Source organism: Ranitomeya imitator, chromosome 5, assembly GCF_032444005.1.
Source record: "Ranitomeya imitator isolate aRanImi1 chromosome 5, aRanImi1.pri, whole genome shotgun sequence".
Taxonomy (NCBI): domain Eukaryota; kingdom Metazoa; phylum Chordata; class Amphibia; order Anura; family Dendrobatidae; genus Ranitomeya; species Ranitomeya imitator.
In genome coordinates, this window is record NC_091286.1 from 145,897,748 (window position 1) to 145,911,494 (window position 13,747).

At 46.5% G+C, this 13,747-nt stretch overlaps 1 protein-coding gene across 1 annotated transcript in view; it reads right to left on the reverse strand.

Annotated features, from left to right (window-relative positions):
* Nucleotides 1–2,323: 2,323 nt before the first annotated feature.
* BUB1 (BUB1 mitotic checkpoint serine/threonine kinase) overlaps nt 2,324–13,747 on the reverse strand; it is a 137,373-nt gene continuing 125,949 nt past the window's right edge. Inside the window, exons 21-22 of the mRNA XM_069769202.1 lie at nt 5,798–5,904; nt 2,324–3,982 (exon numbers count right to left, since the gene is read on the reverse strand). Of these exons, the coding sequence (XP_069625303.1) occupies nt 3,787–3,982; nt 5,798–5,904 (303 nt within the window). The 3' untranslated portion in view covers nt 2,324–3,786. The remainder of the gene's footprint in view (nt 3,983–5,797; nt 5,905–13,747) is intronic.

A 13,747-nucleotide genomic window follows, 5' to 3' on the forward strand; every position in this document is an offset into this window, starting at 1 on the left:
CTTCTTGCATCATCTGCTAAATAGTGGAGATGCAGAGGGGCGTGCTTGGACGCCAAAAAAGGGTGCCACTGTACAACCACAGAGTTCAGGTCACCGGGTGGACAGGGCTGTTCCGGTGTTAGGCCTGGCTGCAGAAGAGTATACATGGAGGCGACACTCAATGTGCTCGTCTACTGATGGTGTGGGGAGATCGATGCCCTTTAAAAGGACCTGTCGCCCCTAAGAATCAGACCAGGCATGGCATCCCACGTCATAGGGGGTTATACGTGGAGCGGACACCCCACGTGTTTGCATATTGGCTGAAAAAGGATACCGCGCTTGCAGAGGCTTCTGTCCAGTGGATCACTTATCCGGACGCTCCCTGTCCTGGTGAATGACAAATGCTCTGCGAGGGAGTTTAGTCTCCTTATGAGGGACACTGCGTGATCTAGAGTAGAACCGTAGCCCTTATCAATCTACAGAGATTGGTTGATACAAATAGGCAAATCCATCCTTTTCTGAAGCTCTGGTGAATCCAGATCCAAGGCAGTATCCGATCCATATCAGAGTCTTGTTCTCAGGAAATCATTGGTGAGGGAGATCAGGAAATGAAGCTTCCATTTTCTAGACGCCTGTACGTTTCTAGAATACTTGCGGCCCCTGCTAGCTGACGGCTCCCATGTAGGAGAGGAACCATATATAATCGGTCCTGCGAGCACTCCGAGCCACAGAGTGTTCACGGAGGGCTTCAATCTCTTGATCAGAGAAGCCATGGGATGTGGCAGTGATGAAGCCCACTCGGGAACTATGGTACTCTGGTATAAGCTGGGAACGGCGGCGGAGGGTTCCTGAGTCATTTAGGGTGACCACCTTCGGACTGGTCATGTGCCTTTAAGACAAGGGAATGCTAGTCAAGTGCCTTTAAGACCAGGAAATGCTGGTCATGTGCCTTTTAGACCAGGGAATCTTGATCATGTGCCTAAAAATCCAGGGAATACTGGTCATGTGCCTCTGAGACCAGGGAATACTGGTCATGTGCCTTCATTAAGACCGGGGAATAATACGGGTCATTCATGTAAGTACAAGAGGGAAGAGAGCAGTACTTCCTTACCCGGCTGTAAAGTCATTGTGCCCCTTTAATGCAAAAAAACATCGCCCCTGCCGGCCGGGTGGACCAAGATGGCCACCAGGAGTTGCAGAGGTGATATAGTCTCACAGAGAGCGAGAGGAGCCATTTCGGGGGCGGAGCCAGAGCGATGTGGGCAGAGCCATGTGACTTCCATGAATAGGCCCAAGCTGGGGCCTAAATTTTTGCAGCCGGCGGGAGCAATACCAGGGGTAGAATAGAGGGGCAGTGGGCCAAGAAAAGCGAACGCTCCCGTGCCAGACAGAAAACTCCAGAGAAGATAGGCAGAGCCACCTTAGCGTGCCATAGTGTGGGCGCGACTTCCGGGATGCGGCCTACACATCGGCTGAAGCCGGGGGCTAAATTTTTGCAGCCAGCCGGAGCGTTACCTTAGGGAGGTGGGCCACAGGGAAGCTGTGGCTGCGTGTCAGCATGTGAATATCCCACTGCAGGGGCCCATCGCTGACTGGATCCACTCACAATTGGTGCGCGTCCCAGCATGGAACAGCCACGGATGACTGTGCTGTTCTGCTGCAGGCCAGGTATTGCAGCATGGATGGTGCAGGGATAAAGCGATAACCCTCAATCCATCATCCCTTTGTTAGGGAGGTGGAGACGAATCGTCCGCCTCCTTGTGCCATCCGCTTTAATAGTGGTGGGACAGTGGGGGCTGCTCGGACACCGAAGAGAAGGAGCCTCTGTACATCCACGGAGTTCAAGCCCCCGGGTGGACAGAGCCAGTTGTCCGGCATTAGGCCTGGCTCCAGTAGAGGATACATGGAGGCGACACTCCATGTGCTCGCCCGTTGCTAGTGTGGGGAGATCAGGACCCGAAGGAACCGTCGCCCCTGAAGTGAGCTCAGGCATGGCTTCCCACGTCGCAGGAGAGGGTACGGGGAGGCGACACTCCGCGTTCTCACCTGTTGATGGTTCGGGGGAGATCGGAACCTTGAAAGGATCTGTCGCCCCCTTCACTTAGTTAATTAAAAAATAAAAATTTACAGAAAAGTAAAAAATAAAAAAAACTATGGGGTCTGAACCAGACCCATGTGCCTCCTACAGACACTAAGCAAGAACTGGTTAGCTGAGAGCCAGCAGGAAGGTATATGCTGCAGGGGAAGAGCTAACTTTTTTTGTATCACTTAGTGTCAGCCTCCTATTGGCAGCAGCATACACCCACGGTCTGTGTCCCCAAATGAGGCGAAGGAGAAAATCATGGTTATTCCACAAAATATTTATTTCTGAACTCTTCCTTAGTTAAAACATTAGTATTGTTGTTTCTAAACGATTATGAACTTGTTTTCTTTGCATTATTTGAGGTCTGAAAGCCCTGGTGTTTTCTTTTCATTTTGACCATTTCTCCTTTTCAGAAAAAAATACAAAATTTATTGCTTGGAAATTTGGAGACCTGTTGTCAGAAGTTTATAGACTAAAAGAACAATTTACATTTTACTCAAAAATATACCGTATTTTCTGGTGTATAAGACGACTGGGCGTTTAAGACGACCCCCAACTTTTCCATATAAAATATGGAATTTGGGATATACCTGCCGTATAAGACGGGGGTCATCTTATACGGCGTGTGGTTCCCAGGGTCTGGAGGAGAGGAGACTGACCGCTCACGTGACCGCGACGTCATCGAAGGTCCTTCACTCACTGCATTCTTAGGAACGGAGGCAGACGCTTGCAGCGCTGAGAGCCAGGGTTTGTCGGAGGGGTGAGTATATCCATATTTTTTATTTTTATTCTTTATTTTTTCATGAATATGTATCCCAGGGCCTGAAGGAGAGTCTCCTCTCCTCCAGACCCTGGGAACCATCCAGGATCACTCCATGCACCCATACCCAGCGTATAAGACGACCCCCGGCTTTTGGGACAATTTTTAGGGGTTAAAAAGTAGTCTTATACGCCGGAAAATACGGTACCTATAAAGAGAAAAATCAGACAAACTGAACATGTTGCAGTGGCCTCTAAATTTCTTGCCAGAGCTGTATGCATGTATGTAAGTATTTTTGTCACATTTGCAACAATTTTCCATTTTTCTTTTTAAAGTTGGGTAATTTTTAATACTTGGCAAAGTTTTAGTTAGGAACAACACTATCAATACACTGGCAAGAAATTTCACATTTGTACGATTGCTAAATATTGGGCAGATTTATCAAAACCGTCTAATTCTTAGATGATGACAAATTAGACTAGACAGAAATATCCTACGGCATCACTGATAGAATATAGTCTTAAAATGCACCATATATAAGTTTGTACCACCTTTATTGGCTTACTTTATACCAAAATTGTGGCGCACATTTTTTTGTCACAATTTAGGCCATAACCCTTTTTTCCTACAAGTCACACCCTTTTCTGAAAGACCATACTGCAAAACAAGTTGTAAAAAATGGTCTTAAAAAAAATAAATAAAAATAAATCCAATGAGGTGCAAGCTGTTAAAAACAGTTTCAGCACAAATCATGGCAGAACTCAGGCGCTTTTAGCATGATGAATACATTGCATTTATTTTGCCCATTGGCTGTAGAAGGTCAGAGGTAACTATAGTTGAAGTGATGTTCTCTAGAATTTGTGGCCTTACTGTGAAACAGTCATTAAAACTATGAAAGTACAAAAACTGACACACTTTGTTGTCCAACACATTGAAAGAGTTTTTGTAAAAAGTCTGGTCAAGGTTACTTCCTCGAACGCTTGCTTTCTAGGAGCAGGATAACAAGTCTGTTGTGCAGAGATTTCATCTTTGCAATGTACATTCTCTGGAAGTGCTGTGTCAGTTCTTCACGCAAATGTTTGAGTGGAGATGGGCTGTGACAGTCGGGAATATTCAGCAATGTATGGAAAAATGCTTCCCACACTATTCCATTCTGCAATCTAAAATAAAACAAACATAAGTTATGAAAGAGGAGACATAATTGGAATTTGGTTAAAGAAACAATATAGTCAAAGTGATCTTCTGATGTGTGATTTAAGTCTCTGAATCCAGGACCACCACTAATTCCGGAGTTGAAAAAGTTGTACAGTATAAAATATTTCTACCCCTTTAGCACTGCTCTGAGATTACTATTGATTTGAATTGAGTTTTTTCCTATTTTTCCTGATATTGACAAAACCAGATCACAGACTAAGGCTAGGTTCACATTTCAATTAAGGAGAGCTGCGGACTTCCTCCCTGAAGCTCCGCCTACTTCTGTATACGTCCTGCATTTCCCTGCGTACCTATCTTTAACATTTGGTACGCAGGGACATGCGTTGTATGCGGATGCGTCCGCATGCGGAGACCGCACAAAAATGCTAAATTTTGCATTTCCATGCAGTCGCCGCACACGTCAAATCGCCCCATGCTGTCTGTTGTGGCACACGCTGTGACTGGTGGAAAGAGTTGGTGTTTCCGTCCTCCACCATTATATTCACCACTATGTGCGTCCTGAAGATGCAGATGGGAGTTTACTCTGGATGCAGATCGACCATATGACACGGCCTGCGTTCCAGTGGTTTTGGGCGTTTGGCTATCTCAGATAGCCCGGTCCAATTGCCCCAATTGGCCCAGGTCTGTTAGGTACAAAGGTGTATACTAATCTCTGTTCTAGGTGTTATGTACTGTACTATGTGCACATATATAGTGTTACCTGCACTGAGCACTGGCCAGGCTGCAGGACATATAATGCTGGAGGCTCAGGATCACACCTCTTACATACAGATCGGGTGTCGCTGGAGCCAATGACCCCACTGACAGCACCACCTTATCTGTATGCAAGTGCAATAAATCTCACAGTGCAGATAGAGCAGAAAGCAAACACAGCAGGAATGTGATGAAGCCCCATCCTCACATACCTTCTGCCCCTGCTGACTTCATCTCTCCTGTCCAGCAGAGTGAAACAGGCGCGCAGGTGACGTCAGATCAGCAGACACAGCCTGCAGTGTCTGCAATACAGGGATGGCGGCCGGCACTTGTGCACTTCTAATACAGTGCGGGCAACGATCTACTGCAGCAGCATAAAGCCAGGCCCCTGGCAGTACGCCACTGCCTGCAAGTGCCCCCCTTCACCTTCGGGGCCCGATGCAGCTGCACCGGTTGAACTGGCGGTAGGTCCGCCTGTGCACTGAGTATTTGGTCAGTACTTAACATCAGTATTTGTACGCCAAAGCCAAGTATTTTACTGACCCAACACTGAATGTGTGAACGTGACCGGAGAGCGATTCAGGGAGTCGGCATTGCAGTCGTGTGACTCCTAAGAGGAGGCGCTGGATATCGGACAAAGCCGAGATTATGGATTGTGCAGCATATAAAAGCCACTGACAGCCCGTTTCAAGCATTGGCTCCATGACTTCACCAGTGTATGCGACTCCGAAACATTGCTGTGTTTCATAGAAAAACATACTTTAAAAGCTGCTAGAAACTAGTCATAACAGGTGGATCTGGCAGCATCTCCCTGCCCGCTCCTCGAGTGATAGTTTCCGGTCAATGAAGGGGAGTGGGTGGAGATGTCTGGTTCTCTTTAAAGTCCTTGTCGTTGTGAATTATAAGTTTGATCCACATGCAGATTTTTGACACATCCATTGAAAATAATTGTAGTTTTCGCCTCAAATTCCTCCCATTACTTTTTAGAAAACTTGTACCCATGTACACATGTAAAAAGATCATTCAGACTGAACATTCCTTCCGTTGGGGTTTCCATAATAACTGACCGTTTAAAATTGCCTTCTGGTCTCCACGCTCCATTCTCTTCACGAACTTTCATGTATTTGCCAAACAGCATGCAGTAAACAGTTCCAGCGACTCCAAAGTAGTCCGTCTGTTACACAGGAGAAACAGTATTTACAATATTCAAATACATTATACGATTACATATCTGCTGCGATTAAATGCATACGAAGAATAAAACAATGCAGCCTAAGAGAAGAGGTGCGGGAACACATAATGTGTAACATGTCTGTGTAGAAGAGAGTAATGCAGGTTACTAGTCCAGATCAATACTCCAAGTTATTACACATCCTTACATAATTTGCACAGGTTATTATGCTGCTAACACATAGTAATACAAATCTTAAGATATAGGAGGAGTCTTACTATGTGGGATGCTTGTATAACCATAGACAGATTATAATGAGGACAATCAGGGCTGCCGGCTGGGACCCATGGCCAGATTTCCCTCATTATAATGGTTTGTGCTCCATCATTGGTAGTCCGCTTTGATGCAGACAATCGAAAATGGCAACGACGCTACATGGGAGCTCCAGTCACCTTCCCTATGATGCAATTCAGCAGGTGAGATGACATCATTGTGCCACCATGTAGGCGCTTGGCCACACGAGGAAGTTGGGCTGCAGGAGACTATATAGAGAGGCAAGTATTACTTTTTTTTTTTACTTTTTAACAAACTAAATGAGGTCGGGTAGGGGAAATGACATTATTATGAATTGAGGGCGGGAGAGAGGACATTATGTTATAATGATCTCAGACTGAGGCGTGGGAGGACATGACAAGGAATTGCGGGGCATGTAAATATAAGGCTACATTTCCACAAAGAGCTTTTGGTGAGTTTTTGATGTTTAAGATTCTCTGCCCATCTCTAATAATATGTGCATAAATGGTGCAGACACTAGGATATTCAGGATCAGCCGAACTGTTACAAAAAGTTTGGTGGCGAACTCAGTCTAGGGGTTCAAGTGAGGCTTGGATGTCATCCTGGAGCACAACAATATTGTATCTTACAGTTATTAGGTTCTTTAGAAGGACGTAGATCTGGGGATTTATTCTGATGGAATATAGGCTGAACTGGATGGACAAATGTCTTTTTTCGGCCTTGCTAACTATGTTACTATGGTTCGAGTACCAGAACAGCACCAGGTCCCCATTCACATGAATGGGGGGCCCGAACATCCAGTGTTTGCCACGCTGTCATGACAGACAGTCACTGTTCCCACCAGGGCTGTGGAGTCAGAGTCGGTATAAAATGGACCAAGTCCTAAACTATATAATAAATTGGGTACAGTAGTTCAATGCAGTTTTGGGGGAATATTTTTTTTCATGAGAATTTGGGAAAGTTATGAAATATCCTATAAATGTCTGTCCTATTCCTGATCTAAGGTCTAGACTTTTAGCTGAGATGAATCTGTGCTGCTGTTTATGTTCATGATAAATAGTGAAGCTCCTCCTCTACAAAGAAGGGGAAAAACACACAGGGAAGGAATGTCTGCATTCATCTCAGAACTTCTGGAGTGAACAGGAAAGCAGGATTAAGGCAAGTACTTCTTAAAGCATATCTAAACTTTCAATAAACTGTGGATAAATCAATAGTCCAGTATACTTTGTCTCTGCATACTTGATGTTATTGTTTCATTTTCCTCTTTGCTCATGTTTGGAGAAATTAGCCGTTCTGATGACTTATATACACTATACAAGAATATGTGTGTGTCTGTGTGCTTCTGGAATATGATTCAACAAACATGCTCCCCCCTACCCTCTTCATAGACTGAAGAAATACAGGTGCATCTCACAAAATGTTTTATCAAGACCAAAATAAGTGCAGCAGTGTACTAGGAAATTTTAGAGCACTTCATGCTTCCCTCTGCTGTCAAGCTTTTTGGAGATGGAAATTTCATTTTCCAGCAGGACTTGGCACCTGTTCACACTGCTAAAAGTACCAATATCTGGTTTAAAAACAACAGTATCACTGTGCTTGATTTGCCAGCAAATTCGTCTGACCTTAACCACATAGAGTCTATGGGGTATTGTCAAAGGGAAGATGAGAGACACCAGACCCAACAATGCAGACGAGCTGAAGGCTGCTATCAAAGCAACCTGGGCTTCCATAACGCCTCAGCAGTGCCACAGACTGATCGCCTCCAAGCCACACCGCATTGATGCAGTAATTGATGCAAAAAGAGCCCCGACCAAGTATTGAGTGCATTTACTGAATATAAATTTCAGTAGGTCACTTCGGAATTTAAAATTGTTTTAAGCTGGTGTTATAAAGTATTCTGATTTACTGAGATAATGATTTTTGGGTTTTCATTGGCTGTAAGCCATAATCATCAACATTAACAGAAAAACAGTTATTTACTGATAACGGTATTTCTCTGAGCCCATGACGGCCCCACAGAGAGAGGGGATCCGCCCCACAGGGACAGGAAATCTACAGAAAAAAAAGGCGGTACCTCTCTCCCGCATCAATTGTTTTACAGAGCACTAAAGGAACTTCAGATTAATAACATGAATAACTAAATAAAAATATTTATCAATACTTATGAAATTTAATGGCGACATCACTTGGCAAGCTTTTTAAACGTAATGTTAACTAAACTAAGTGTGCACACCCACACGTGAAGGGAGGGAATGTACGATGCCGTCATGGGCTCAGAGAAAAACCGTTATTGGTAAGTAACTATGTTTTTCTCTTTCCCCCCATGACGGCACCACAGAGAGAATTGCAGAGAGTGCATTGGGGTGGACCACTGCCTCCAGAACACTTAAGGTAAGGTCCGAAGAAGAGGATAGGTCAAGCCGATAATGATTATAGAATGTAGAGGGGGAAGACCAAGTAGCGGCTCTACATATCTGCTCTTTCGAGGCGCTGGCACTTTCTGCCCAGGAAGTCGCCACTGATCTTGTTAAATGGGCTTTTACGGTTTCTGGAAAGGAGGCCCCATGCATGGGGTATGATAGGGTGATGGCATCTTAACCACCTTGCAAGCGTGCTTTTGGATGATTTCTGCTCCTTCCGAGGACCCTGGAAGCACACAAAGACCTATCCTGCCTACACTACCGTGTGGCTGCTAGATAATGGATTAAGCATCTCCTGACATCTAATGTATGCAAGGCTTCCTCTCTGTTATTTTTGGGATTGGGGCAAAAGGAAGGGAGGTAGATCTCCTGAGACCCGTAAAATCGTGATGCCACCTTTGGAAGATAGGCTGGGTCAGTTTTAAGAACGACTAATATTTGTGCGAAAGGCGGGTATGCAGGCAAAGCCTGGATATCACTAACTCTGCGCGCTGATGTTAGAGCTACTAGTAGAGAGGTTTAAAGTGACACGACTTTTAGCAGGACTTCTGACAGGGGTTCAAAGGGAGCCTTAGTTATAGTACTAAGGACTAAGTTCAAGTCCCAAGGGGAGGCCACATGAGGATAGATGGGTCTAGATCTGCTTGAAGCCTTGATAAATCTGGATACCCAATGGTCCCTGGCTAGGTCATAATTGTACAGGGCCCCTAGTACTGCAACCTGAACTTTTAGCGTGCTTGTGGCCAATCCCTGTTCTAAACCTTACTGGAGAAACTGTAAGATTGCCTTCAGTGGAACCTCTCCATCTAATTTGGGGTCTGAAACTGAAATGAATCTTTTCCAGGTTCTTCCATACAGCTTGGTAGTTATAGGTTTCCTACTCTGTAATAAAGTGGCTACTAAAGGTACCTTCACACACAGCGACGCTGCAGCGATACCGACAACGATGTCGATCGCTGCAGCGTCGCTGTTTGGTCGCTGGAGAGCTGTCACACAGACAGCTCTCCAGCGACCAACAATGCCGGTAACCAGGGTAAACATTGGGTTACTAAGCGCAGGGCCGTGCTTAGTAACCCGATGTTTACCCTGGTTACCATCGTAAAAGTTAAAAAAAAAAAAAAAAACACTACATACTTACCTACCGCTGTCTGTCCCCGGCGCTGTGCTTCTCTGCTCTGGCTGTGAGCACATCGGCCGGAAAGCAGAGCGGTGACGTCACCGCTCTGCTTTCCGGCTGCCCGGTGCTCACAGCCAGAGCAGAGAAGCAGAGCGCCGGGGACAGACAGCGGTAGGTAAGTATGTAGTGTTTGTTTTTTTAACTTTTACGATGGTAACCAGGGTAAACATCGGGTTACTAAGCGCGGCCCTGCGCTTAGTAACCCGATATTTACCCTAGTTACCAGAGAAGACATCGCTGAATCGGCGTCACACACACCGATTCAGCAATGTCAGCGGTAGAGCCAGCGACCAAATAAAGTTCTGGCCTTCTAGCCCTGACCAGCGACATCACAGCAGGATCCTGGTCGCTGCTGCGTGTCACACTGAACGATATCGCTAGCCAGGACGCTGCAACGTCACGGATCGCTAGCGATATCGTTTAGTGTGAAGGTACCTTAAATTAGGAGATAATCCCCTATTGCTCAGAAGTGACCTTTCAAGTTCCATGCTGTTATATGCAAGTTTTTTACCTGTGGATGAGCCAACAACCCTTGGGAAAGAAGGTCCGGGATATCTGGGAGAACCCAAGGGTCGGAGATGAACCATGTTTTCATTGGCCAGAAGGGGGCTATTAAGCTCGCTCTAGCCTTGTCCTCTCGAATTTACCTTAAAACTAATGGAATCAGGGATATTGGCAGAAAGGCGTAGGCTAGATGGTAATTCCAAAGGATCATAAAGGCGTCTAGAGGAACTGGATTCCCAAAGAGATCTATCGAGCAGAAAGTATCTACCTTCCGGTTCCGGCAATTGGCGAACAGGTCTATTGCTGGCCACCCCCAATGTTCTGCAATCTGAGTGAACACTTCCTGATTCAGTTCCCACTCGCCCTGTCTCAACTGAATTTGACTCCAAAAATCTGCCTTCCGATTCTCTGTGCCCTTTATGTGAAGGCTGACAATTAAGCCAGGTTGACCCCGGCTAGAAGAAGAATGGACTTTGTTATGTCCATTAGTGACCGAGATCTACTGCCCCCTTAGTGATTTTCTCATTCAATGGGAATGCCCTCCGCTTCTTCTGTTCTAGACCACTGAAGATTAGATCCTGAACAGTTTTCTTGGGCCGTGGGTCTACTAGGCCCATGGTGGTTCAGACTGCTTTAACGAGACTGTCTCCTCTATTGGAAAGCAGCTGTGCCCCTCCTCTGAGGATGACTAAGAAGAAGAAAATGAGCTGCTTGAATCACTTAATTCACTTTCTTCATCAAAAGAATCATATTCAGGGGCTCTATGTCTGTGCTTTTGCCATTTTTTCCACCCTTGAAAAGCTTTAAAGGTGTCTACCTGAGTTTTGATTAACTCTCTAAGGTAAGAGGCAAATTTTGGGGTCTCCTCACAAATTGTCTGCTCTACGCAGGAATCACAGAGCTTTTTACCCCAAGTAGTGGGTAGCTCCTCTTAAAAGAGAGCACAAATCCTATGCTTGGACTTCGTAGTACATTTCTTTCCCTACAAGAGCGGGAGAACAGACCCGAATTATAAAAAGTGGACTTTCACGAAGGTCACTTACCCTCCTGGCACAAAGAAGGATTCTGGGTTTGGAGTTGAAACCATTTCCGTAGATGAATTCTCACTGCTGTGTTGTGAGCCTGAATGACTGCTGCCGCTGCGTCGTTGGGAAGAGATTTTTCCAGTCTGCTTCTTTTGCTGTGGTCTTTGCTGCTGGTGCTGCCGCTGCTGCTGTTGAGGCTGCCGCTGGTGCCCATGCTGAGGGGACTGGTCCTGCAGGGGCTGCTCTAATAGATGTTCCTGGTCGCTCATGCTCCCCAGCTTCATATGAGGCCCTGTTCTCTGGTTATCTGCTGCTTAAATCCCCCGCCAGGGACCTCCCAGAACTTCCGTTATTTACAGGGAGCGCCGCGTGCCCAGTTACTAGTTTCCCAGTAATGCAACGCGCTCTCCGCGTCACAGGGGGCCTTGCGCATGCACACTGCTGGATTTCCAGTAGTGCATTGAGGCCTGTTCGCGTCATAGGGGAGTGCCGCCCCACGTATGTGCACTACCTGCTCCCGGCGTCGCGCGCAATGGAGACTCCAAGACACGCTCAGAGACAGGCTGGCTCCTCGGTTTCTTCTGCCGCCTGTCCCCGCACACCCTCAAGGTCTGCTAACCCCAGCGGTGGCACTTCGGACAACTGCCCCAGCCGAGGCAGGGAACTCCCGCTGCCTGGATCAGACTGGTCGGCCCCGGAATCCCACGAAGATTACTATTATTATTATAGCGCCATTTATTTAATGGCGCTTTACATGTGAGGAGGGGTATACATAATAAAAACAAGTACAATAATCTAGAACAATACAAGTCACAGCCGGTACAGGAGGAGAGAAGACCCTGCCCGCGAGGGCTCACAATCTACAAGGGATGGGTGAGGATACAGTAGGTGAGGATAGAGCTGGTCGTGCAATGGTTTGGTCGATCGGCGGTTACTGCAGGTTGTAGGCTTGCCGGAAGAGGTATGTCTTCAGGTTCTTTTTGAAGGTTTCGATGGTAGGTGAAAGTCTGATATGTTGTGGTAGAGTTCCAGAGTAGGGGTGATGCGCGAGAGAAATCTTGTGTGCGATTGTGGGAAGAGGAGATAAAAGGGGAGTAGAGGAGGAGATCTTGTGAGGATCGGAGGTTGCGTGCAGGAAAGTACCGGGAGACGAGGTCACAGATGTATGGAGGAGACAGGTTGTGGATGGCCTTATATGTCATGGTTAGGCTTTTGTACTGGAGTCTCTGGGTAATGGGGAGCCAGTTAAGGGATTGACAGAGGGGAGAGGCCGGGGAATAGCGGGGGGACAGGTGGATTAGTCGGGCAGCTGGGTTTAGAATAGATTGTAGGGGTGCGAGAGTGTTCAAGGGGAGGCCACAGAGCAGGAGGTTACAGTAGTCAAGGCGGGAGATGATGAGGGCATGGACTAGGTTCCGTGAAATATTTTTGAGTTGAAGGCAGCAGGAAATGGAAAGGGCTTGGATATGCGGTTTGAAGGAGAGATCAGTGTCAAGGATTACCCCAAGGCAGCGAGCTTGTGGGACTGGGGAGAGTGGGCAGCCGTTTACTGTAATGGGTCGCGTGAGATGGGGGAAAGACAATGAATTCTGTTTTGTCCATGTTAAGTTTTAGAAATCTAGCAGAGAAGAAGGATGAAATATCGGATAGACATTGAGGGATTCTGGTTAGTAGGGTGGTGATTTCTGGTCCAGAGATGTAGATCTGTGTGTCATCAGCATAGAGATGATACTGAAAACCGTTAGATTCTATGAGCTGTCCCAGGCCAAAAGTGTAAATGGAGAAGAGCTGGGGCCCTAGAACTGAACCTTGTGGGACTCCAACAGATAGAGGGCGAGGTGAGGAGGTGGTGTGTGAATGGGAGACGCTGATGTTCGGTCAGTTAGGTATGACGAGATCCAGAATAGGGCCAAGTCTGTGATGCCAAGGGATGAGAGGGTCTGTAGTAATAGGGAATGGTCCACTGTGTCAAAGGCAGAGGACAGGTCCAGGAGGAGGAGGATAGAGTAGTGTCGCTTGCTCTTGGCGGTTAATAGGTTTTTGGTGACCTTAGTTAGGGCAATTTCAGTGGAGTGGTGTGACCGGAAGCCTGATTGTAAGCGGTCGAAGAGGGAGCAGGAAGATAGATGGGAGGACAGTTCAAGATGGACGTGTTGTTCCAGTAGTTTTGAGGCATAGGGGAGAAGTGATATAGGGTGATCGCTAGATACAGAGGATGGGTCAAGAGAGGGCTTTTTGAGGATAGGTGTGATTGAGGCATGTTTAAAGCTTGAGGGGAAAACACTAGTGGTTAGTGATAGGTTCAAGAGATGGGTTAGAGTTGGGATTAAGACTGTGGCGAGGTTTGGGATGAAGTGGGAAGGGATCGGGTCAAGTGCACAGGTGGTGAGATGCGATCTTGAGAGTGGAGAGTCGATCTTCTGTAA